This window comes from Maylandia zebra, linkage group LG11, assembly GCF_041146795.1.
Source record: "Maylandia zebra isolate NMK-2024a linkage group LG11, Mzebra_GT3a, whole genome shotgun sequence".
In the NCBI taxonomy this organism is placed as follows: Eukaryota; Metazoa; Chordata; class Actinopteri; order Cichliformes; family Cichlidae; genus Maylandia; species Maylandia zebra.
This window is the reverse complement of record NC_135177.1, coordinates 26,268,060-26,295,371: the sequence shown is the minus strand read 5'-3', so window position 1 is coordinate 26,295,371 and position 27,312 is coordinate 26,268,060. Positions and strand designations below refer to the sequence as shown.

The following is a 27,312-nucleotide window of genomic DNA, read 5'->3' as shown; positions in this document are numbered from 1 at the left end:
GAGTTAAGGGGAGAGTGATACCAAGTGAGAGAGACGCAGCAAGGCCGTAATTCAGCCTGCTAACCCTGCACCAGTGAGACAGTTTCTAGAATTTACCGTGACCAAGGGTGAGCCAGCAGTCCACCTGGCTGCCTCCCAAATCCCCTTCTTTTAGCTCTCTACACCTCCTTTCATCCCCTCACTCTGTCCCACTACCCACCGGCTCCCTTGGCTAATAACTCACCCTATTGTGGGACCATTAGGACGGGTCCCTTGTCTTATGAATTTGCCTGCCTATTATTTATTTATTTGTTTATGTATTTTGAAATGATGGCCCTTCTTGGATGTCTCCTGCCATAGTAAATAAGGGCTTCTATTTTCTTTTCCAGGGCTGTGACAGTGGGGGCAGTGGCATGGGAAATGATAGGAATTTCACTGCTATAAAATACTGCCCCCGCTTGGTTGGAGAGAGAAGTGATTGTTTTTGCTCCCCATCCAGTTTTATTTATCCACTGCCATAACCGTCAGTGCACTACCATGATATCGATTGCACTCGCCATTCTCTCTTAATACGAGTCGACGCTTGTGGAGTATTTTATTATGGGCACAGATTTTAATGGGGCCGAGATTAATACCTCTGTCACAGAGGTTGATTCCCTCCCCCTCCTTCTCATTCCCTCTGTGGATTGTACCATGCTGGTGATCAGAGGCACAGGCTCATGGCCTTGATGTGAATGGCAGCCTATAAAACCTACAGTCAAACTAAAGTGCTGTACCCAGCTGCGTTACGAGCGGGAGTTGAAGAATATGCGTCATCTCTCGCATATTTCGTCCAGCCCCCACCAGCTGCATTATTATACCCGAACCATCACTTCCTAACTCCCTGCTATCATTTCCTGGTTAGAGCCCTCATTCCCCGCCATCTCTATATCCCTCTGCTCTTTCGTTCTCTTTGCTGACATTGATCATACACCAGCATGCAGCAGGTGTTTCTGGGTGGCATCTCTCAGAAAGCAACTGCGGATGTCAGTCATCACTGATGCATAAGCCACTAATGAGTTTTAATTTTTATTTTTCTTTCCCGCTTTTCTTTGTGCTTTACCGCCATCCCACCACAGCTAATTTTCTTTGAAGAGGTGACAGCTGTCAGGAGAAGTGGGTGTACAAATGGACAGCTAATTAGTTTCTCTGGCCTCAGCCCAGAAGCAAACTTTTGACCACTTTCTGTCTTGCTCTTAAGGGCACGCTTTCTGTTGGTTCCGATGGGTCACTAGTCACGCGCAGACCCGGCACTGTTTTTGTCAGGATGCGCAGCAGCGCTTTTGCAATTACATCTGTTTAAGACAATGGTGGCCAAGCCCAGTTTCTATGGTGATGAGTAATAACAGCCATTAGAAAAATAATTGGGATGGCAGTGGCAGGCCCTGATGGCCCCCGATATGAATCACAATATTGATGCAGAGAATGAGAGCAATAATGACTACAATTAGTGGTAATTGTCAAGATTTTTTTCTCCATTCCATAAAGTATTAGAGTCTCCTTTGTCTTTATTCCCCCTTGGTTTCTTTCTGACTTCAGTTCAATATCCATTGTGTCTCTGTGTTTCCCCTGATGTGATGAATGTGTAGGCTTTGAGTATTTCATTAAAAAAGATTATAATCAAAGGGGGATTAGATTTGGATGAAGTTCCAGGGATCAGATGATGTCAAAGTAGCTTAATTGCAATATGTTAACACCTGCATATGCACAGCCAGTGCACACACAGACATGCATGCAAAACGTGCTCAGGACACACACTCTGTTGCAGATATAGACATTTATTTTGGCCCAAAGCAGTCAAGTCAGCAACTCCTACTACAGCAGCTGCCGTCTGTTTGTCTCACAACATTTCTTGCTTTCTGAAGGTGTTTTACAACGCTCAGAGACACTGCTAGACACAGCGGTGAAATATATATAACATTGCCGTCTTTATCAGTTCTTCTCATTGCCTGCTTCATCACTGTGTTTCAATATTGGTGTCGTTCTTCCTCTAAATCCTCCCCGCAGCCAACACATTGCCAGGGAGAGAGGGAATGCAAATGGAGATGCAAATTGGTAAATACTAGTTTTGGAGGCCCAGCAAGCTGGTACTCTCTTCAAGGCAATCACATTCCACTCCTGGCTGGAACCATATGACTAATTGCTCCGCAAATCATTTGAATTCAAACGACGGCTCTCAGTGTCCATTGTGCTCAGCGGGAGGTGTGACTCAGCCGAGTCGTGTCAACAGCCTGACCCACAAACATGGAGGGTGCAACAATCAGAGCATAATCAACCTCCTCATTACTGACTCTTGAGCTGTCAGCAACATCAAAGAGGCTCCCTGCTATTTCTCAGCCCCCTTGTCTAAAAATATTGAGTTGGAGGAGCCAGACAAGTTTGTTTGAAAGACTATGTAAGACAGTTTTTGGGACTGTGAAAGTCACTTTCCGTGCACACGTGCTTGTGTGTCTGTGCTCATTTGTTATTGCGTACTTTTCCAACCACGTGTACATGAAAGTGTCCCTATGAGAACCATTTCATTTGGATAATGGAGTGTAATCAGTGGGTTTAGAATGCACCTGGTAGAGAAATGGCATTAAGAATGTGTGAAGTCCAATTAAAGCTCCCATCCTGGTTTCATAGCTCGGCACTTTGGCCAGTTACAGACTTGTACAATAATGCTGCTGCAACTTAAACTGTTCATATACACACAAGTAGTGACAGGGCAGCAGTGTGGTCATCTGTTTGAATGAATTTAAGTTGTGTGCACATGTGTTTGGCTGTATGCCACCAGGTTTGTGCTTATGCATGGCCATTCAAGCATGTATCTAAAGCCCAAGAGACAAACAGCCACTTAAAGATGTAAGCGTTATCTGTTCAAATGTGTTTGTTGATGCATTCTGTTAGACTAGCCCAAAGCAATGTGGATGTTGTATGTGTGCTTGTGCATGTAAAGAAACGAATAGCAGTAATTATAATCATCCATCTTATTATCGTATGAATGCAGTGCTCGAGAACCTTCTTTTACCTGTTGAGTCCTTCGGTGGCTTCTCTTTTGCTCTCAATCGCTTTATCACTTTATCTCTTTCTCTTTTTTCCCTCCTCTTCAACATTTATTTCATTATTGTGTCTGTGTGATGAATAGCAAGCAAATGAATCATCCTTTAAGTACTATATTTTAAAAGATTCAACCTCAAGAGAATTGAACAACTCTCTATTCCCTCAATCTGTTTTCTTTTCTTTTCCCCTTCTTTCTTCTGGATTGTCCAACCTCTGTATCACTATGTTTACGTCTCTCTTTCTCTCCCTCAGCCCATTGTCAGGCAGTGCAAGCAGAGAATGTAACAGTCTTGGAGGGGGGTACGGCTCAGATCTCCTGCCGCCTGCAGAACTACGATGGATCAATCGTGGTCATCCAGAATCCCCGCCGCCAGACTCTCTTCTTCAACGGCACGCGAGGTGTGTATCTGCGTGCACGCTGGTCTCTGCAGACAAACCTAATTTATCCTTGTCTATGTATTTGCCTTTGGTGACATTTAAAGCGAGCCTTTTAGACACATTAGCAGTGACTCACCAACACTTTCATTTTACATTTTTCTTCTCGCAAATGTCCTCATTTTCCCTTTGAAGTGATTTCACATTAGAAAGTCAGCTAACCACCACGTGAAATTAGGAGATGGGTTTACTGTGTGCCCTAACAGTGTGACTACTTATCTGTTTTAAAAGCACAGTTCGAAGCTTTCTGCATAATCTGCTGTTAACCCCAGTGATGAGATCAGAACTTATTAAAGTCCTCATTAGAGCATGGCCTTGACAATCACATGTTTTTTTAAATACAGCTTTATGGCAAATTATCATTGTAACCAATATTTTAATGAAAGCAGAATTCACTGAGGGCCTCGGGGCAGGCAAACTCTACCTGTTTTTTTTTCTTACTAATTAAGGGCAGAAGTTGCTACCTTAGCCAGATTTGCAGCAGAAATGCTGCTAGGAAACCTCTGAGCAAAAGAACAGCGATCAAGGATATTAAACATTGCTTTGAATTTTGTGTGTAGCAGCTTAATTGAACCAAAAAATGTGTTATTTATGCACTACATAATCTATGTGATAAGACATTAGTTTGGGCTTAAGGCTACAGTTTCATACTGTGGCTTGTAAATGTTCACAGTAAAGGGGAGGATGGTGTATGTGTTTAGTTCAGGCATATAAGACACCAGTAGCCTGGTCTCCTCCGAGCTGAGCCCCTTTCCTTCAAGTCAAACGCGAACAAGTTCTCAAGGAGAAAAAAAACAAGCACAAAAAACATAGACACTGATCAGTAAAGAGGAAAGAGTTATTTGGAAAAGGATTTTTTCGCTGCTGTAATTGCGTGACAGGTGATAAGACAGATAATCTGTTTGCTGAGCTAACTTCATTCAAGCTGCTCTTGATGACTGTTTCTGAGCACCTGAGTATCGTACACATTAGCATTTTAATTCCAATCTGCAACTCTTGCTAAGTCAATAATTCTGAATTCTTATCTGAGCATCTTAAAATTTGACTTTTACAAAACATTGTGTTTGTGCATTAGACAGTCTAAGGTCCTAATAGTTATTTTAATGCCACTGGCAGTTTCACGCAGCTTTAAAGGTTTAATAGTTTGTTTTTCAGTGTGCAGTAAGTAGGTAGAAATTGTAAAATGCTAAAAGGAGCTTAATGTCAAAATAATGAACGGCCAATAGATCAAGAGCTGATTTTCTTGGTGAGGTGGTACAAGGTGCAATGCTCAGACTTTTTAAAACCCTTTGCTTTTGACCACAGTAAAAAGGAGACTCTTATACCTCAAAGTTGTAATTGCAGTCATCTAGTGTGATATTTATATATGTGAAAATTTGCACTTGAACACATTTTCAACTTTCTAATCATTAAAACCTGCAGTTCTTGTAATTACATTGATCCGACAATCAACACTCCCACACTCCCCACAGGAACAGTCTGCAAAATAGCAGTCAATGAAAGTTTTCTGAACAGAATGCAAAGATGAGAGAAAAATCAGTAAAAACAAAAATCAGTTGCAGGCGTAGTTTCACTGTTCACAGGTGCAGCACTCCAGTGCTTTTGTTCCATACACTTAGCCTTCACTTGTTAGTCACCTCGATCACGGAGCGGACGTAATTGGGTAGTTGAGGTTGCTGCTTTGGGAAACCTTCTCCCCCCAATTCTATCAGATCAGCACGCTGCCGGTAAGTTCCATTAAGTATTTAAACAGAGTCGCTCCGTCTGCTCTCCCACGAGGCTTGGACTTGCACCCTTTGGAAAGCATGATGAGGCCTAATCAAAACGAGGAAGAAGAAGCGGTTTGAAGGCTCAAATGAAAGAGAAAATGAGAAAGAAAGAAAAGAGTGAGGGAAATGAGAAAAGGTGCTGAGGGTTAAGAAAAACACAGCCACAGAGAGAATAAGGAAAGGGAGGATCAGTTGCTGAAGAAAGACACCGCATTAGGAAGTGCTCCAAAGTCTAGCAAAGCTATAAAGCATTGATGGCTTCCCATAACTAATTTGGCTCCTGTAAGAACAAAAAAAGCCTCATTGTGGACATTTTCTGGGAGTGTAAATTGCACCTCACTCTGGCTCTCGCCACCTCCACCATTTCTTCCATCACTTCCACTCTATTCCCCATCTGCCACCCAGATTACAGGCTAAGAAACTAAGACCTTTCTCTGCTGATGTATTCCACACTAGCTGCCCAAACAGAGCTGCTGCACTAAGTGCAGTGAATTAGACTGCCCGTTTTGCTAGTGAGCAAGTAGTCAGGGGTGTTTTTTATGAGATTGTGGGGACAGAGAGCTATAATAGAGCAGTAGAACTAACTAAATGGACCCTTTCTCCGTAGTTGTCCATATCTCTCTTTCTCATCTTATTGCCAACTCTCCTCAGCATGCAAATGAGATAGGACAATCATGGTGAACTTGGACTTGAACAGAAGTCTGACATTTAGTTGCCATTTAGTGCAGAGAAGGGGAAAAAGATTTACCTGTCTGCAGGGAATGGCTCTCTAACAATGCTCTCATTGCCATCCGATGGAGGGGAAATTTTAGGGGTGGGGTGGACAGATTAGTGTGGTGTACCTCCAAGAAAAGTGGACTAACTCCATTGCCCCAGGCTGCTCTCTTAGTCTCCTGTGGATTTCTGTCTTTATATTATTTTTCCCTGCCTGCTGCATTATGTAGTCTATTTTTCTCGTTTTTCTACATCCCTATTTGCTCACTCTCGCTCACACACACACAAGCATGCACACACTCCCGCAAAGCTAATATCTATACCGTAGTGTCTGTTCTGTGTTGTAAATTGTCCTGCGAGATGGCCAGGCCAAATCCAACACAAAGGAAAGAAGAGAGGGACAGAATAAAATAGAGATGGAGCATGAGGGAGGTTTCACAGCCAAGTCAATACAAAGTGAGTCTCAAAGGTATTTATGAGAATCTATGGACATGAAACTACTGTCAACCACAGACTGTTATTGGTGTTATTTGTCATTATCAGCATTTTTCTCCCTATTGATTGTACTCTTTCTTTGCTAACAAAGGAAAAGTTGTTACATCTTCATTACTCCTCATCCCTCATGTCACTGTCCTTTCTTATTTTTCTCCTTTTTGGATTATATGGTTAGTAATTGTAGCTTATTGGTCTGAGATTCGGGATTGGCTTTAAAATTGTTGCCTTTGATGCCTTTTGTTATTTTCTATTGTTTGACCTACACAGTATGTTATACACAACTGTAGTATTCAGCACGTATCTCTGACTCAAAAGTTTGTGCCTCTGAATTTAATATCTTTCCAAAAATGAAATAAATAGCGTGTTTCAGTTCTTCAGAGAAAGTAAAAACAATAATGATTAAAATCTAATAAGACAAACAATAAAAATGCCAGATGCTAATTAAGCATGGGCTTAGAGAGGAAAAAGCATGCACTTACAAAGAGAGCGAATGAATGCATTCTAGTTAACCAAAGTCCAATCATTGCTTGGGGAAATGAACGACACTCTCCCTCTAAGCTGGAAATGAGTGAACCAAGACATCTGTTATGTTGTATCAATGTGCAGCCTGGAGCTGCTCCACCGAGACTGACTTTGCAAAACTGTTTATGAACTTTTCTATATCAAACCAAGCTTTGGATTTAACAGCACTATCAATTCCCGAGCGGCAAATCAACAGGGGTGCTGTCGCAGCCACAGTTTCTCCCATGTTTTGTCATTTTTTTTCCTCTGCAAAGCTGTTCATGGGAGTGACATCGCAAACAGAGGGGGAAGACTCTTGTTTCAGAGTTGGTGAGATATAACTGACTGTTTGCTGTTACAGCGCAAACTATCATGAGGCCACGAAGCAACTGATTCCAATGATCAAAATGTCATGTACCTCTATTGAAGCAGCCTTTAGTTCTCTTGTGCTGTTTGACAGATACTTTCAAAATACTGCAAACAAAATGTAAATGCACTGAATTTTCAAAGATGCACAAAAAAAAAGCAAATCCTGTTATTTGCAAAGTACTTTCAACCAGACTTGGCCAATTTGATTCAACTAGAGTCATATCAGAAGTCCACCCCAACCTGTAACTTTGGACCTATAATTTTAATCTTAGCTGTAATAAAAATACATGCAGTTCCAGCAACCTGTTCTTGCTTGGTTAGTAACAGGCTGCCTCAATGGCCCTCCAACTACTCGTCCTAATTGCTTTTATTTTGCATTGCTGTACAGGTTCATCCTAGCCTGTCTCAAGACCTCTGAATCTCTGCCCACATAGAAGATACGTGTAGAGTTCCTGAACTGATGGTTATTTCTTGAGCAAAAGTAATGTCCAGAAAGTTACCCCAAAACTTCCATCAAGGTTAGATAAGACTGACGCAAATAAGCAGGTTGTTATGTTGTTCGCCATGTCTGACTGAACACTTGCCTGACCACCTGAGGCTTACAGAAGCAGACGAGGCGAAGATCCTCAAAAGCACTGTCACTGCACAAAAGTCCTGTCAAAAGAATTCTTTCGCTTTAAGCGCAGTTTATGTTGCAATTTCATTCAGTCTGGTTCTCATTGCAAAAACCTGCATTTTGCTGAATAAAAGTCCAGCCGACTCCAAGTTTGTCTGTAGTCTTTTAGTGAGTTTTCTATTTAACTTGTTTTTATACTCTACCCAGTATATTTCACAGACAATCACAGTGCTTTTTGCTTCACCACATCTCCCTGACACCTTTGGTTGCTTATTTTTCAAGTTACGATTTTACCATATTTAGTGTATGAAGAGGTTTTTTGTGTTTTTCAAGATATTAGGCAAAATTGTTTATACACACTGAATGAAGAAAGTATGGAGCTTTTCATTGATCTAGTGTTTCCTTTCAAGCAGCCAATTATCTAAATCTCTTTAATTTAGATATTTAATAGCTTTGGAAGGTTGATTGTGGCCAGATTGTGGCCATTTAAGCTACCCATCACCAGACCCGTTTATTGATTTAGCCAAGTCTACACCGAGCTCTTTTACCTGTTGCGCAACCTTTCAGAAGTCAAATGTCTTTTCAGGTTTTATCAGCTGTCCCGATCACAACAAAGTAGCCAATCAAAGTAGAATACAGGATCCTAATAACTGACCAGTTGGGACTACCTTGTCACCAACTGATTAGCTCCCTCTTGTGGAGAATTTGCATCCTGCAGAATAAATTACCTTTTGTGGGGACTAGATGTCAGCTTTCTGATATGCTTTTAAAAATGTAAAATTGATAGATTTACCAAGATGAAAGCCTGCCAAGTAAAATGTATGAAAACAGAAAATTTGTAAAATATGGCATCCTTAGCAGTCATAGCTTGTGTGTCTGCGTGAATGTAAAAAGATCTACATACGTTTTTTGGGTTTAATTAATAATGACACAGTGGGTAGATTTCAAATAAATGCTTTACATTATAACTAGCAGTGGCTCCATATTAGTGTAGTGGATTGCACATTTGCTTAACAAGCGTAAGATTGCCTGATTCTGCCTGACTTGGGAGGAGACACAAATCCCTTTGTGTCAAGAAGAAAACCTGCCAAAGAAAACCTGCAGTGCTTCCTGTTGTGGTGATCCCACATGACTAAGGGAGCAGCCAAAAGTAGCTTTGTTTCTTATTTCATTATAAATTGTAACTGTCTTTTTTTTTTATATTTGTTTGCTGACTATTGAACTCACCACCCATCATCTTGTTCTTGAGTTCCTCACCAATTCCATATTTTTGTTCCATGTCATTTTCATCACCCCTCCCTTTCTTTCCCACCTTTTCACGGTCCTCTTCTCCGTATCCTCAACAATGCCAACTCATGCGGTTTCACTTCCGCGCCACCCTCTTCCCTCTCCTACTCTCTTCTTTGTCTTTGCCCAATTCCAGCCTTGAAGGACGACCGTTTCCAGATGGTGCTCTTCACGCAACGGCTGGTTCGCATCACACTGACCAACGTTAGCGTGTCCGATGAGGGCGGATACTTCTGCCAGCTCTACACGGATTCCACGCACCACCAGGTGGCGACACTCTCGGTCTTGGTTCCCCCAGAGACACCCACAGTGGAGGTGAAGCAGGAGGCTGTGGAGGGCGGCGAGGCGGAACTCACCTGTGTGTCACCACGCAGCAAGCCGGCCGCCACCCTGCGATGGATGCGTAAAGGACGGGAGATAGCAGGTACATGGCTGACAGATGGACTGATGAATGCTCAAATGATTGTTTGAGATAAATGAGGGAGTTAATTGGGTAATAAAGGGCAGGTGAAGTAGAATGGTTGGGTGATATCACAGATTGAGTGCTGAATAAAAGAATGAGTGATTGATCGGTTGATTGGGGACTAGCAGATGGATGCGTTGATAGAAGCAGGTAAAAAAATAGGTGAATGATAAGTGAGCAGGGAAATGTGCATCTGGGCTGTGGGGCTGCCATGTTTTTTTCTCTCCAAACCACTTTCTACATTTTGATCCACTTTTTTTGTGCAATATTTATAGGCAACACTAAAGTTCCAACTGATTAACAGCACTTCTTTTGAGACTGGAACAGTAGTATTCCTTCTATTTCAAGTTAATTGAAGAAGTAAATCTGTGTTCATTAAATCAACATCAGCTAAATAATGTAACACTTTTGCCTCTCCGTGTCCACTACAGTGAACATCTTTTCATTCTGAAAACATATACATAGACTTTGTCCGTTCTCTCAAGCTAATCTCTCATGAAAATTAATTTCAGTTGAATTTATTTGCACGTAATCTGACAAGCACACTATTATATTAAACTGCCAGAAGCCTCGCGCACTCCTGATTTTCTTCTTTTCCCATGCTATCTCTTTTACAGCTTCGTGAAGACAGTTTTTAATTCAACATCTGACTTTCCCTACTTCTTTGCTGCTGATAAATCTATGAGCCATCCATCAGTCAGATACCCTGATCTATCCTTCGTCTCTAACTCTCTGTCTCCTTTGGGTTCCCTCAGTTAAAGGAGCAATTTGCTCAATAATACATCTGGGAAATATCTTTCCATGGCCCTTCAACCTATTTAACCCCTGAGAAATCATTTTTGTTTGTTTTTACACCCACCCATTTTTTTTTATTAATTTTCTGTTAAATCAGCATTTGTGTTTGATTTAAATTGCTCAAAAACTTTATTAGTTGACTGAGCAACAACAAAACAGCTCTTGGGGACTAAGTCATGCAAAGCATTTCTGACTGAGGCTCATTGTTATTATTTTTATTCGGTTTTATCTCCAGTTTTTAATAAATGCAGACGGTATTGTTCAAAAGTACAAACTGGTGTCAGATGTGTTTTGTATTGTTATTAATTCATTCATTTATCTGTAACTTCAGATAGCTCTGCATGGACCAGATTAAATAAAGCGCGATAATCTGTTGTCAGCAGCTTATTGGACATGCACCGAGCAGCGTTTTGCCCTTTTAAACTTCATGTCAGCTGTCATCTCTTTTACCTTCTATTTTTGTCTGACACCGGGTGTCTCTTTCATCCAGTCTCTTCTCTTTTTCTCTGTCAGAACGCACCTGTCACCGTCATTCTGTGTTTTTTCTCCATGTCCTTATGCTTAACTTCTTCACCTTCTTTTAAAGCAGTCTCTTTTTTCCTTTAAGTTTCACTGCTGACAAAGACGTGAGGCTCCTCGGCGTAGTTGTTGGCTACACAACACTTTAAGAGTCCAAGAGACAGACAGGGACTGTCCTTTTACCTCAGTTGTCTTATCTTGTTTCCTAATGCTTCTCTCTCCTCTCTTCTCTTCCCTTCTTTTCTCTCGCCTCCTCTCTTCCACCCATCTCTTTTGGCCCTGAGTTAAACGAACTGTGACACCAAAGGTTAGAAGCAGATCCCAACAGATATCAGAAGTACTCTTTAATTAAGACGCTATCTTCCCGCCGCACCCTTATTCTTGCTCATCTGCACACGCTGGCATCCTCTCAGGCCTCGATTAAGCTCACTTTCATTTTCTTGCCAGCAATAATTGAAAATTCAGTGCAATATAAGTATATTGTATTCTGCCTAAACAAGCACAAACTCCCAATACGTGACCATGTCAAGTCCCGTTAGTTTGCTGCCACTATTCCTCCTCCCTCCGTCTGTCTCTCCTCCTCCTCTCTTCTTGCATCTTTCTTCCACTCTGCATCTGCCTCGCGCTGTTATCATCCTCTTTCATGTCTGCCCCCACCACCCCACCCCTCTCACACACACACAGACACACACACACGCATCAATCATGCTTGTTTTGCTTCCCTCGTTCTCTCTCTGTGCGTCCCTCTCTCCTTTCCTTTTATTCTCTCACCCTGTTCCTTTGACGTCCTTCTCTCTCTCCATGTCTGGCTCAGTTAAAATCTCAATTGGGTTATGCATATTTTCTCTTTTATCCTTCTCTCTCCTCTATCTCTCTCTCTCTTTCTTTCGCTCGCACACAGACAAAACATTCAGTTGATTTACTATCGGAAAACAAACTGTGCTGCTGCTCATAATTGCCATGAAATATAGATGCAAATTGCTTTCTATTCTCTCTATCTCTTCTTTGCTCCCTCACCACTCATCCTCCCCTTTACAGGTACCTGGTGATGCTCTAAAAAGCTCATTCATCAATCCCTCACTTCTTACTCTCTTTCTGCTCAGTTTTTCTATCCCCTTTGGTTTCTCATCAAAAAAAAGAAAGCGAAATCCCTTCTTCTCCTCCATCTCGCCTTCTCCCTGCAGCTCACAGTCCCCTAACATAGGTGTGATGTCTCAGCAGGGAGAAAGTAAGAACAGGCATATTTTGGCTGCTAAAATGTTTCTTGGCCACCTCACCGGTATTATTTACTTCCATTATTTCAATCCCCCCTGCTTCCCCTGCCTGTCTCCAGGTGTGGTATCCCTGCAGGACAATGGGAAGACATTCAGTGTGTCCAGCACCATCCGCATCCCGGTAGAAAGGAAAGACGATGGGGCAGCTCTGAGTTGTGAGGCATTCCACCCTGCACTTAATGGGCAGAAGAGGATTCGGCATTATCGCCTGGATGTCTATTGTAAGTCCCTTCTCTTCTTTTGTGTGTGTGTGTGTGTGTGTGTGCCTCCAAACAATTTCTATCCATCTTTCAGACAAATTAAGTAACATAATTTTCATTGCCAAATATTTCAAAACAAACATTATTTCATCTGTATTGCTGTCACTGAAATTGCTACTTCAGGCCTCTTCATTATAGTGTTTTACTTTAATGCCAGCAATAATTTTGTCAGGTTAGCAGCCTCATTTTTCAAACGGTGATATCTCATTTTAGAATGATCCTCTTTTATACACCGTCCAGGATTTTAACAGTGATATTCAGAACTGCCCTGTATGAGACCTGCACTCATTAAAACCTAATACATACAAATCTTGTCATGCAGGGAGCTGCCAGAGATAGGAACACGGCCAGGTTAGGCTCCTGGCCTGTTGTTTAAACAGCTAAACAACATCAAGTGAAAGAAATGTGGAGTATATTAGTATGTGAAACAATCCCTGCCCTACGTTGACTTTGTCTTTTTGTTGCTGGTGTCTTTGCACAAGTTTGTGTGCACTAAATTGTAATGTCCTCTTAGAGGAGGCAAAGCGGGAAAACTACTGAAAGAGATAACTCCCTGGGTTTTTGTATTATATATTTTATGCCACACTAAATTGTCAGCATTTGTTTTGTTCTTTTTGAAGTCTGTTTCAGTAGAATCAGTGTATAAAATGAGAAAATCAGATGTAAGCTTGTCAAGTTTTTGATGTTTGTTTTTGATGTGAGGAGGAACAAATATTTGCTTTCAGCTCAGTGTTTTGATTTGAAGATATTAATTTGTACTACTGTGTTTGCATGCTGCCTAAGTGAAGCCAAAAACTGAAATGGACTGGAAGATTAAAATTTAGAAAAAAAGAAGGCACTTTTTGGAAAATACAGGGAAATGCGTCTCAGTAACAAAATCCAGAAGTGACAGAGACTAATCAAAAGCAGCGTGCTAGCAGGACCGAAACAAGGGACACTCAAATATACAGGATGTGGTTCTGTTAACCTAACCACCGGAGCTGATTGCAGCCACTCAGGCAAAAGACAATGCTTCTGATCCCACCAGAGTACACTTTGGAAAAATTCCCAAAATTACTCTCCCCTCAGAATTTCTACTTTTTCATGGAAGTCACGTCAAGCAGCGCAGAGCAGATGAGGAGGGCAGGAAGTTAGACATGGGGACGGGATAGAGAATCTGGTCAGTTTTCAGAATATAAGAACCCATGCAGACTAAACGCTCCATTTCTGAAATGCTACTGGTGCGCCTTGAAGTCTTGTGATAATGGAGCAAAAGTGTGTCAGAGGCAAGACATCAAAGACATGTACCACATGTATTTCAGGGGTCAGGAAAAGGGAACAACAACATAACAAAGTCTGTGGGGAAAACGCACAAGCTATACACACCAGGGAAAAGGCTAATAAGACAGGTGACAAGACACAGAAAATACTACACAGGGACAGAACAAAACAAAAAACATGTTCCAGCACAGAAATCGTGGCACATTTTTATTTTATTTTTTTTTATTATTTTTTTTAGAAAAACAAAGATTGTGCAAAGTTCATTTTGTTTAGTTTTTTCATGTGGATCCCTATTTCCTTCCATACTGGAATTGTCTTGTGGGCAGCAATTGATAAAAGGCATTATTATAGCAGATAAACTGTGATGAGAATACAAGATAAAAGTGCATACAGTGTGGTCTCTCTTCTCCCCCAATATTAATCTGATGAATTTCAGCAGTCAACCATATTCAGTAACTCCATTAGTTCTATCTTCACTGTTCCTGACAGCTTGATGTGATTGCTTGATCCAACAATATATCATTTTGAATAGTCAAACATTTCCCAGGCATATGTAAATATTTATAGATGTGGATGATTCATATTTGGCGAATATGTTTACATCGGCCTTGTGAGTTCAATTAATTTGCCACTTCTATATTAATGTTTGTTGATAGATCAGACTGGTGAGCTATCAACAAACATTAACATCTCTGCCTGGATGCTCCTCCAGCCAGAAAACTGGCAATAATGACCAACCGCGGGTGTGGATTTGGCTCCTGATTGTTCTGTTACTGAAGCAAGTGCACTACAGCAGCTGCTGGAGCGGTGGGCTGCTTATGATAACAGGTGTCTAAACCATAGGATTGTCGCACGGTTGCCTTGGAAACAGATGTCAAAGACAATTTTCCTTCCATGTTCTAACTTTTCCCTTTCTGTTACCTGTCTTTTGTTTCGGATTCTTTTTTTCTTTCTTGATTTTTTTTCCTGTTCCTGTCTGATTCTTGCATCATTCGGATCGAGAAATGTTTTTTCTGTTTTTTTCTCTGAAATGCTTACTCATGTCACCCTCCTCCTTTCTGCTTTTCTACAGTTGCACCTACAGTTCGAATTGTTCCTCCTGCTGGCATTTTGCGAGAGGGCGACTCGCTCACCCTCACCTGCTCTGTCACTGGGAATCCTCTGTAAGTCTATTTGTATATGTATGTGTGGTAAACAGCTTGGCATTGGTGCGCTTTACATTAAGAATGTGCTGCTTTTGTCTTGCTTTCCACATTATTTACCAGGACACATTACGAAGATAACACATTCATGACAAATGAATTTAGCTTTACTTTTCACAAGATATGTAAAAGTTCTGTTTGCCATCTGGTTTCAGGCGCTACTTGTGAAAGTGTTGCAGGCTGTCATAAGAGAGAGATTTTTCCATAATTTTTAAAATGAATTCCAGATGAAGTAATCATAAATTATAAATTGTTTGCCTCGACAAAGCAAAGGGTTTTGACAAATTAGTTTAAGGGTACGCAAACATCGTTTGACAAGGGCGTGCAGGAGTTTGCAGAGTTCAGTATCAATCCTTACAAATAGAAAATTTAGCAAAATTGAATCGTGTCTAACCACAGTTTTGTGGAATTGTTTTGAGCTGCTGCTACAAGAATGACATTTCATTTCTAATATTGCTAAAGATTTGTAAGGCTTGACTTTATCTCTGCCAATCTGTTAGCAGAACTCTGTTTTACACATTTACCCAGACCATTAGTTATAGATCATAATTAAATCCCACCAGCTAAATATAGAACGAGCTGGAATTGAATAACAAGCAACCCTAAAGAACTGCAAAAGTGCTGAAGTTACTGCGCCCCAGTAACACTAGAGTTAAATGTATTTGTTTGTTTACTGGTTTTCTTTTAATATGTTTCAAAGAACAAAAATATGTGAAAAAATCTATCAGAGTAAACTTAAATTTTGATTTGTTGAAGGTTCAGAGAAAGTGTTAGCTGTCAACAATGTCAACAATGAAGTGATAAGGGGTGCTACCAAAACCTTTTTGCCATTTATGGGCTATAGAGGTAAATTGGGTGCAGTAGGTGATCTGTGACTATCCAACAGAGAGCGTCTCTGAAATATATTACTGTTTATTTTCCAAGTAATTACTATCCACTTTCGTTTAAAGAAAAATCTCCTTCTTAATTGCTATTGTGGAAACATCCTTGAATAACTTCTACCTGCTCCAGTGGAGCTTTTCACAACAGAAAACAGGTTTTCCTGGGCAGCTCCTAAATGTGTGAGTATAAAGCAATTATCACAGAAGGGAGAACATGTGTGCTTAACCAACATTACTGGTTCTAAAGGAAGAAGAAAATCAGCGAGACCTTGGGCACTCTTAACCAGAAAGCTACAACAGATTCATTGTTTTTGTCTAATACTTTTTTCACATTCGTCTCTTTCTATATAATTTCTCACTGTGATCCTTCATTTCCAGGATTCTACTTCAGAAACTGAGTGCAATTATCAAGTACTTTTAATTTCAGCCATCTTTTTTGTGTCTGTGAAATTACTATATTGCATAGACTTATCTTTGTATTTGTTGTACGTTCTTGGTACTGTGCTCAGAAATCTAAATATCAATACTTATTATTGAAAATATTGGGAAATGGACTTGAAATATGAGCTGTAAGCCATATTTATCTTCTATTACACGTGTAAATGTACAATATTAAACCACGTAATATATTTCTTGTTATGTAAGGACACGTGAACGTAGCAGTGTTCTTCTGACTTTGATGAAAAGCAGAAGAGTGGTTTCACCCGACATTTACCGTTTGACAGATGGATAAAAACCTGATCCATATTTTATTGCATGAAGGACAAAGAGAAGAGGCGCTTTAGACTGTGTCTGATAGGATATTGGAAGTGTGTAAGGGGATACAAAAAAATTCTGTCTAAATGTGGACATGGTATGCACTGTGTGTGAGGTTACCCAAACCCAATCAGCAGTCAACAATTTTAAGATCCGACCTTGAAATGAAGCCTTTTTCTAGAGTGTTGGCAGCCCTTTGGGCACTTTCTAGAAGGGTATTGGGGCCTAAGCTCTTAAACCCTCCCCTAGATTGTCTGTCTGTCTGTGGGCATTGGGTCCGCTAAAGCTCCCTAGTAAAGCCCATTGCAGCTAAAGTGTGTGCATGTGTGTTTTTGTGTGTGTCAGTGTGATGAATTTAGTGAAATCCCACAGTTAGGACTGGCTGAGAAGTGTATTGGCTATAGCCCCACTAAAGCTTTGTAACGGCTGGTTGGGGACACTGTGTATGCGTGTGTGTATGTGACAGTGAGGGATGGGACTTCAGGCAGCACTGGACTATGACCCTCATCTCATGCTGGACTGCACACCCATAGACACACACACAGTCACACACACATTACAGTACCCTTGTCACCCTCGCGCTTGCTCCCTGGCCCTGTTAACTGCCTGTTAAGCATTAATTACTAATTATATGTCACTTCCTTGTGGCGAAGGGTACACTCACTGTCTGTCTGTTACTAGGCGGGGAGATTAAGGCAGACAATGTCTTTTCATTTAGCTTGATAGCCTGATTATTTGTGTGTTATCTTTGTAAGGGATTACTCAGAGTAAGAGTGCAAGTTTGCTGTTGCAAGAGAGGAAAAACTGGAGATTTTGTTTTAAAACATCAGTGTGGAAAGGGAGAAACTGTGTATATGCATCTATGCTGAACCAAGAAGGTGGTTTAATTAGACTTCCTGAGGGATTAGATCCCAGATGAGTCAGGATTGTAATCTGGCCAGGGTGGCAAGAGCCATGAAACCCTGCCAGACACACACAAAGATTTGGGGGTCTGTAATCCTTGTACCTCCCATCTGCTCTGCCTTCCCAGCCTCGTGACCAATGCATTTTGTCTGCCTGCTTCTGCACTTCAACTCCTACTACACATTTTTTCCCTCACTCTACCTGTAATACATTCTTCTTGTTTTCTTTCCTACTCTTAACACCTGACAACCCTTTACTCTGTCATCTGCCCCCTTGTCACTCTTACCCAGTTCTTTCAAGCACTCGCTGCCCTCTAACCACATATCTCATGATTATTTATCGGGATGCATCCCTCGCTTGCCACGATTTCTCCTCCAAGACCCTTCTTTCATTCTCTTGTCAACCTCACCCTATGGGCTTCTTTACCCTCCGTCTTCACCTCTTTTTTTTATCATGCCACCACTTCTGGTAGTGCCAAAGTCAATCTGATACTGACTTCCTTTGCTTCTAAAATTATTTAGCTCTTCAGGCTTTATTAAATATCTTTCAGACTATCCGTATTGTATCCATTGCATTGTTATGCGAGGTACTTGCTGACAGTGTTAAGCAATGTCCTTGGAAATATTTGATTCAATAACCCATATTTTTATCCCGTGAATTTAATAACAGCATGACTACAATGATTATTAAAGAAGTTATAAATTACATTACTTATTAACTAACTACCATTTCTGTCAAAAGTGCCTCTGAGCTGATCTAAATCTTGAGCAGCCTTATATCCTGTCTTCTTTATTTGACAAGCATAGAAGCATAAAGTAATTATACAATAAAGTTATTTTTATTTGGACAAACAACAAGTTACATGTTAGAGATACAGTGGCCACTAACAGCTAACTAAGGCCAGTCTTTTACCTCGTTCTTCTACTATCAAGGTAAAACCTAAGGGTTAGTCGTCTCTTCAGAAAACATGAACTAAAGTGTGTGATTACTGCATGTAAGCTTATCTTGAGATATCTTTTTTCCACAAGACATCTCTTTTTTCAAACAATACAGCTTGCTTTGTCATTTTGAAACCACATACCAGCAGAGATGCAGAGCAATGATCAGGGAATGCAGGTAGAACGTTTCTGAACTGATAAAAGACATGCAGCTACTCAAAACGTGTATGTCACAGGGACAGCAAGTAGACAAGCCGAGGTCTCGTTCTCCCCAGCCACCTCGTCCAGTTCATCAGGGGAAACACAGGGGCATTCACAGGCTAGAGTGTCCTGGGTCTACCCTAGGGTCTTGAAACACCCCACCTAGGAGGCCCCAGGAGGCATCCTAGTAAGATCACTGAACCACCTCAGCTGGTTCCTTTCAATGTGGAGGAGAGAGGTCTACCCTCAGCCCCCCTCAAATGACTAACCTCCTCATGACATCTCTAAGGCAGAACCCAAACCTCATTCAATGGAAACTCATTTCTTCCACACATATCTGCAATATCATGCTTTTGGTCACAATACAGAGCTTGTGGCCATAGGTGAGGGTAGATTGAGAGCTTCACTTTAGCACTCAGGTCTCCACCAAACTCCAATCATGATAGCAAATACCACTGCTTGTTGTAGGTATAATAACAAACTGCAAAAATTAGACATCTAAAGCTAAAACCTATAATATTTAAGTTAGAAGATTCCAGCATTCTGGTCAGTTAGGGCATTTGTAGTACATGTATGAATTTCCTTTGGGCAGTCCAGTTTCCTGGGCCAGAGACATGTATGTCAGGTTAATTGGTGACTCTTAAATGTCCATATATGTGAAGATGCTAAGGAATCAGGGTTCCGCCCTCTCCTTAAACTATCAACAGTCTTTGACAGCACTGATTATGTCATTTTACTGACAGATTATGGAACTGGGTGGTACCTGTAGCACGGCTCTCAAATGGTTCTCATCAAACGTATCTAACTAGCACTTCAGAACTGCATGTCCTCAACAGGACCACTCATGTGGGTCCCCCGGGGCTCAGTGCTTGGTCCAATTCTGTTTTCTTTATATATGTTAGCCCTGGGTCATCTCCTACCATTGCTATCGCGGTTGACTTTTGATAACTGATTGAAGGTTTCATATTTCTTACAGGCCCAGAAACACTCAGTGGTCCAAGATTAATGACACCTTACCTGAGAGGGCAGAGATTTCTGGCACTACTCTTCAGATTTCCCGTCTTAGCCAATCACACAACGGGACATACCTGTGCCAGGCCCAGAACGACTATGGTCGTGCTGCTGATCATTACACGCTGTTGGTATATGGTGAGTAAAGATCACTAACAGTGAATTTGCTGTCCATTTTCTTAGTTTTAAGACAAGTGCTTGCAAAGTTTGCTCCAGTGGTTCTTTTTATGTCCCTTAAGTTTTAGTACCTGAGGCTGTAGTTAACGGTCCTGAATAATTTTATGTTCAGTGGTTGCTTTGTTAAGCTTCTTATTTCTTTTCTTATTCTTTGATAATATTTTAGAGAAGTCTTTTAAATTGTATTGATTCTTTTATCTTCCCTGAGTATTTGGAGTCTGGCTATACTGTCAGTGGGTAACAGACCCACTACAGCATGATGCTTGTCTCATTTTTCTTTCAGCTTTATTTGTTTTTTTGATTCGGACACAGCAGGAAACCTTTGCTAAGCCTGCTGTGCAATTGATTTCACAGTGCTATTGATTCCACGAGGAGACTAGCATGCACAGATACTAGTCACCAACATTATTATTCTGGCTATCGCTTGTAAAGAAGCAGCTTATTATCTCCACTGTGACCCAATCTTCTCCTCAAGGAATTCAAAATAACTTATCTTCAAGTGCAATAGCTAAAGATACAAGATATTTTGACAACTAATGAATTTCACAGTGCGTAATGACACGGACAAGACAAGGACAGAAGTTGAAAGACAGTGTGCAGTGAAAAACCTGTTGGAATTCTTTGCTTGTTGCATGAACAGAGGTTTTAGAGGGGAGGAAGATGCTGGTAAAATGGCTTTGTTATCACGATCTGCAAATAAATTCACTGGTGCTACATTCCCAAAGTGTATGTAGTAACCTGTTCTAGTAAGCAAGCTCACAATACCCGTCTATAGTCTTACAATGGCCCCCAGTAGATTTTAGACTTTGTTTTAAGCACTAAATGGAGAAGATCCAGATTGTTTATCTCAGCTGCTTCTCTAACACACTGCTGAGATGTATACTACTAGGAAGTTCAACAAAGCCAGGCTGGCTTAACAAAACCCCAAATCGCAGTTGGAGCTGGTATCACAACAGCGCGATGGGCATTTCACGCGTCACAAGAGTCCACTTCCACACAACGTGATCTTTGAGAATGCCTCCTACTCCAGTTGAGATATTATAAGGTGATGATGATAAAACAGTGATATAAATCTATAAACAATATAAAAAAATCTAACAGTCAATCGCAACACTGTCACAAATAAAACAAGAGATTAATGCTGCAGAAAAATCAATAAGCTTGGAATTAAGTGCGCAGAGTGAAAAAACAAAGAGCAAGTTAATTATTTTATCGCCACGTGTGCTTTCAATGTTGCTGTCTGTTTCTAACGTGACAGCCACGCTTTAGAGCTCAAGAAAATATAAACTGGATGCAATAAAATATTAAAGGTTACCATTCCACAGCCTAATAATGGAGATGTGGAAATTGCTTTGGTTTATCGACAGATCAAAGTGGAATTCATTCTATTGATGTGTTTTCTGTGTTCTGGTAGCTGCAGTTTCATCAGTGTAAAACAGACTTAACAGTACATTAGAATCAAGTATACAAACATTTATACATTTATTCATACCAACTGAATATATGCACATTCGAGCGACAAAGCGATGCGGCACCTGGGTTGCTGTAACTTTACAGCAGGGCTTCATGTATGATGTTAGTAAGGCGTGGCTTAAGAACTTGCACATATGAAAAAAAGGGAGAATCTATGTTGCACTTAAAACATGCTGTATATATAAGAATCAGTGTGAAAACGTCTCTTTTCACAGATTTTAAACCCAAACTCTGATTTTAAACTCAACACAGCTCACTTACCAGTTAGCGCTGTTAGCATTCTGTGATTGCAAGTTCAGAGTTTCTTAGCTATTGCACACAAGATTGAAGACTGTGGAGTGCGATGTGACCCCTGTGTCCAAAGCAAATGTCTCCCAAGTGAGACAAATGAAGAGACTTTGACTTTGATAAGCCTACATACTACATACTAAAACCATGAAATTAAGATGTTATATTTTTTTTTAAACTGGAACTCTTTTAAAAAATCAGCTAAAGACTTATTTGTTTATGTAGCGTTTCTGTTTTATTCGATCTTATTGATAACGCCTGCTTTAATTATCAGCTTTTGTTTCTTCTGTTTTATTCTGTGTTTTTGTTGCTCTTTACTATATTTAAAACTTCTGTTATTTTTTGTGATTATTTCTAGTTTTTATGTAATTCTATTTTGTTTTACAGCACTTTGTAACTCTGTCTCTGAAAAGTAATTTATAAAAAACATATTCGTTACTAATCCACTTACTTGCTATGCTAGTCCTTATTTTCAGTAATAAGGACTGTGCGTGTGCGTGTGTGTGTGTGTATGTATGTGTGTATGTATATATATATATATATATACACATACATATATCACATTACACTGTTAGATGTTCAGCACGGCCAAATTTCCAGATAATGAGGTAAGCATAAGTCCAATTAATCCCTTTGAGCTGAAACCTCAGGCATCAGATTGCTCTAAATGTTTGGTTTCAGCTACTTGTGGCTCTGTATCATATCAGTGAGAGCTGATATCCTTATTAGGGTCATTTGTAACCACAGCTCTGAGCGTAAGCACATCACTTTCCTACCTCTGTTTGTGAGGGGCAGCTGATCAAATGAAAGGGTGACTTGAAGGGAGGGTGGCGAAGAGGAATTAAAACAGCTTCACCAAGGCTCAAAATAAATAAGCATATTTTTTTTACATGTGTAAATGTTGCTAGCAGAGTTCAATCATACAACTGTGGAAATGAACACAGCAGTTATCCCTTATTAATAAAAGGCGATGCTAGCGATGCCGCTTGCAACATCACATGAATATCTCGCACCACTTCTTTTCAGGAAATATGACAAATTGGCTAAACTTTCTCTCTGGCTTAGAAGTACATTTGAAAAGAATATGTTTAAAGTTGTGTGATCCAAGAGAGTAAGAACTCTGTAAAACTTGCAATCAAATAAGGACAAAACAAGATTTGTGAAATTTTAACAAGACAGCAGCAGTAGGGCTGAATTGTAAAGCAAGCTCGTCATTAGCGGCTTATATGGATTCATATCCAATGCATTTGTGGTTTGACCTAATTACGTGCACACCACTGTCACTCAGTAGGTTTGCCCTTTTGATCTAACCCCCCACTCCCCCACTGGCAGCTCCTGTCATGTCATTCTAGCACCTGGTTTGAAGATCAGAAGCAGTGGGAAGAATGAAGGGGGCTGAGACATCATATCTTATGTAACATTCTTAGGTTGCTTTTAGTTAGCGCACCCTCGTCTATCTATCTTTCTCACTGTTGCACTAGCCATCGCTTTCTTTTCCACACCGAGTGCACTTTTGTACAATAATCAGATGACACACGTAATGGCAGCTTTCCACAGACATCACGGGTGGCAACACTGGCAAGATGAAAGATGACATCACCACCAGCTCTCCTTTCTCTCGCACTTATTCTTTCTTTCGTTCTCTCTGTTTCTCTATTCAAAAAGGTTAGACATGTCGAGCTTTGATGTGTGTTGCCACCACTGTAGAAAATGTTCTGTCTTTTTCCACTTCACCATTTCCTTAGCAGTCGTCTCCATTTATTTTCCTCTGTGGCATTTTTTCCTCAAATTTCATCATTTATCTTCTTTATTTAATGTCGTTGCTCTGTGCTGCTTGTTAATTTGACATATCGCTCTTTTTTTTCTTATCCTTTCGTTTTGTGAATAAAATGATACTTTCAGATCAAGGAATCTGGCCTCAATAAAAATCCATAAAAGACAGGAAATCCTCATAAACAACATAAGCCTAGCTTCAGCTCCTTTGTGCTGCACCATAGATTTTCAGCAATCAGCTTCTTAAGTCCTCTCGGTGTGCCCCGTATCAGTGGTAGGTTGCTGTACTTCAAAAAAAAAAAAAAAATGTAGTCACCCACTGGGCAGATTGTTTTAAACCTTATCTCAAAGAGCTCAGAGTTGTTGATGCAACCATCATATTAATCTGTAGGCAACTGAAAGTCGCACTTGATTTTCCCGAATGTCACAACTAATAATCCAGCTAATATGGTGAAAATTATTTCTTGAGAAATGTCAAACGTATCCATTGAATTCAAGCTCTAATGTTTTCGGTAATATGTGTGTCTTTGTAAATGCCGCAGAACTTAAATGCACGCTTTACTATACATTTGTATTGATGTAAATAAAACACCAAGGATGATTTAACATAGTGCTGGTGACATGCTAGCTTCTGAAAACTAAATGAAAGTCACCAATCAATAATAAAAATGATGGGATTTAATGCTATAAAACACAAGATGAATCATAACTCCAACATTTTACGCAGCATGTGCTTTCTTTCATTCCAGCACCCACATTGTTTAAGTAGGTGTCATCATCTGTTTCTTTCATTCAAATAATGATTAACTTATTTTGTAGCGAGGATCTTCACTTCTTCCCAAAGCATTATGCAGATCAAAAGAAATGCAGTTTTACTGGTGTATTGATGTAGTCGCATGCTTTACCTTTTCAATCTCTCTGAGGTTATTTTCTTTTTTCTGTTTGAAACACTCTTGTTATTCACCTTTTCCCATTATACCTTGCTGTATTCCGTTCCTCAATGTCATTTTTTCCTTGTGCTTTCAACTGTTCTCACCTTTTTAGCACCTTCTGTCCACTTCCTTTTCCTGTCCCTGCTCTTCAAACACCATCACTATTTCTCACTTGGCCACCGGTCTGCCCCTTATTCTAGGTTCAGCTGCAGTTCATTCTCTTTACCAAAGAAGGCCTTGCTCTCTGAGAAGGCGACACGGAGCAAACTGGGTGTAAAGTAGTGAGAAGTTGGATTGGGGGAACGGGGGTAGGGGGGTGTGATGGAGAAATGAATAGGGGGAGATGAAGGACGATGGAGGTTGAATGCAGGTTAACATTCAGTACCACGGCTTGTCAAATACACGAAATGTCAGTTTAGCTGGCTCCCAGCCTTCCCACAGGGAATCCCTGGGTGCACTGGAGGAGGAAGTGCAGGCAAAGAGGGGATGATGGAAGATGTGTGTTATAAGGTATGAGTCAGCAGAAATGAAACCATTCTGTTACAGGTGCAAAGAAACTTGTTCATCTCTATGTCTCATTTTGTGTCAACTGTCCCTCTGCGAGAATTACCTGCCATCAGGGTCTGCAGCCTGAGCTCAAACTCAGGCAAAAGGGGCTTCAGATTTGTCGCAGGTGCTTTAAGTGCTGTCACTTTACAAAGAGAGGCAGGTTTAATGCTAGCCAAGGAGAATCGTGAGTGAGAGGTGGGAAACTCTCCAAGGGCCTTGGTTGTGCAAAGACATGATGCATTGAAGCTGAGCTTTATTGGACGAGTCACACATTCCTACCGCATATTACTCTGTGTGTGTTATTGAATTTTTATTCCTGTATACATGCATGTTTATGATTTAAGAGCGAGGTTTCTCAGAGTGCCCGGGGACCAATCAGAGGGCTAGGTAGCATTATATGGGCTGCACATTCATTCCTCCACAGTTTATGGCTATTTTCACACATGGTCTTCATCTCTGACCTTATATAGATATTACCCAAAATAGGTGTGAGCACAGATGTACTAAATCACAGTTCATGTGAGTCCACAGTGATCAAGGAAGCACCTTACCCAAGACAAACTGAGTATTTCAAGTATTAGAGCTAATGTTGCTTGTGGGTGCTTTTAACTCTTTTATTCTAGTGTTCATAACACACAAACACGTTTCTGTCTTCCTAATAGGACAGAGGGTGCTGGTTTGAAAGCTAGAAACCAGCACAAAAACGATTTACTGAAATTAAATGAAGAAATTAATCACCAACATAAACCACTATCCTCTAAACAGACACATTAAAACGTTAACTACCCGTGTGTGATGTCTGCATTTTTCTGTTATGGCTCTTAATTCATGCTGATTTCCTTAATTGACACACTTTAAGAAGCCTTGATTTAGAGAGAGTGAGATATTTCCTGTTGCTGTGCATGTAGGTGTGTGAACAAATTAAAACAATGAAATTAACTTTCTGCAGCATTCAGGAGGCCACTATTGATGTAAATGTGAGAAATTTCGAAAGAATGAGAAAGCAAAGGCACACGCACACAAACACACAGTCTCGGAGCGAGTATCTGTAAAATCCTAAAAGGATGTGGCCTCTGTTGGGTGTTTCATCTCTGTGCCACCATTGTTAAGTAGAAATTGGATTTTTTTTTTTTATGTGTATGCGCAAAGATGCATGAGCATGCGAGTGCCTGTGACGGGGAGGAGAATGTTGTTGATTGTCTGGTGAAAGCCCAAAGGGCTTCCTTATGTAATTGAACTTAGTTGCTGCACTCAGATGAATCGCCAAGCCAATAAAACCTATTAGAATTGAATTGCATGAGAGAGTGTGCAAGATGGAGAGAGAGAGAAATGTCTCTCTCCATCTTGGGGAAATAAGTATTATAGTTTTCATATACTTAACACATGTGCATGCACGTGTATGCATGTGAGGGTGCTCGTTTCTGTGAAATACAGAAAGAAGCGAACAGTGGGAAGAATGCAAACTGGAAACTGATTTACAGAAAGTTGCATGGAAAGCAAAGCAAGGGACAAAAAGATGAAAGGGTGGGTACACGGTGAGATAGAGAAGGATATTAGGTGACCAGGGATTAGTCTGTCTCCTCGACTGTTGTAATGAGCCGTCAGGGTAATTGGAATGAAAAAAAAAACAGACCTCCACTTAATGAAGAGAGACTTTCAAAAAAAATAGAATGAGAAGGAAAGTGTAAAAAGGTTAGAGGCAGGGGGCCGAAGAAGCTAGACTGAGATAAAGCCGAGTCGTTTTAGTTTTAAAAAAGAAAAGCTTCAGTGCTATTTTCTTTCACTTGTGACAATGCACCTGACATCCAAGTAAATTTTCTATGAGTTTTCAGGTAATCAGTGTCGACCTTTATGGTCACAGTAGTGGACCTTCGACCAATGTCTAAGCACTCAGTGCGCTAAAAGATAACTGGCTAGACAAGCAGTGCTTTGGGCTAAGCCCTTAAAATAAAGAACACTGAACATGAAAGAATAACAGGGCTCATCCAAAATGGTGGTACCGTATCCTCAGGCGCACTACTGTGAGAATGAGATACGAGGAGAAACGTCATTATCGCAAGTGCCGCCTCATCCATCCCTCGAAATAACATGGGCTGTGTGCCTGATTGGCAGGCGTATAGTGTTAATGAATAACAATATGATGTGGGGAAAAAAGGACGCTATCGGCCAAGAGAACGACAGCTGTATGGCATTCTCCTTAATTAAGTTGAAGAGAGGCAGTGAGGGAACGCAGTCACAGAGGAATGAAACCAGAGAGCCAGCTGAGGCAGCCAAATGAAGGGAAGTGGAGAAGTGGACAAAATGGGTTGGGGAGCGAGGGTGAGGGAAAAAAAGAGTTTTGTTGATAAAGAAAGAAGAAAAGATGAGTGAGACTGAAAAAAATAAGAAAAAAGTTTAAAATAGTGAGCGGG

The 27,312-nt window shown here is 40.6% G+C and overlaps 1 protein-coding gene across 5 annotated transcripts in view; it reads left to right on the top strand.

Moving 5' to 3' along the window:
* cadm4 (cell adhesion molecule 4) overlaps positions 1-27,312 on the top strand; it is a 161,493-nt gene that overhangs the window by 123,789 nt on the left and 10,392 nt on the right. For all 5 annotated transcript variants that reach the window (XM_076890123.1, XM_076890124.1, XM_004550944.6 and 2 more), the window contains exons 2-6: positions 3,313-3,459; positions 9,383-9,670; positions 12,357-12,518; positions 14,890-14,980; positions 19,675-19,847. In XM_076890123.1, coding sequence (XP_076746238.1) covers positions 3,313-3,459; positions 9,383-9,670; positions 12,357-12,518; positions 14,890-14,980; positions 19,675-19,847 — 861 coding nt within the window. The remainder of the gene's footprint in view (positions 1-3,312; positions 3,460-9,382; positions 9,671-12,356; positions 12,519-14,889; positions 14,981-19,674; positions 19,848-27,312) is intronic.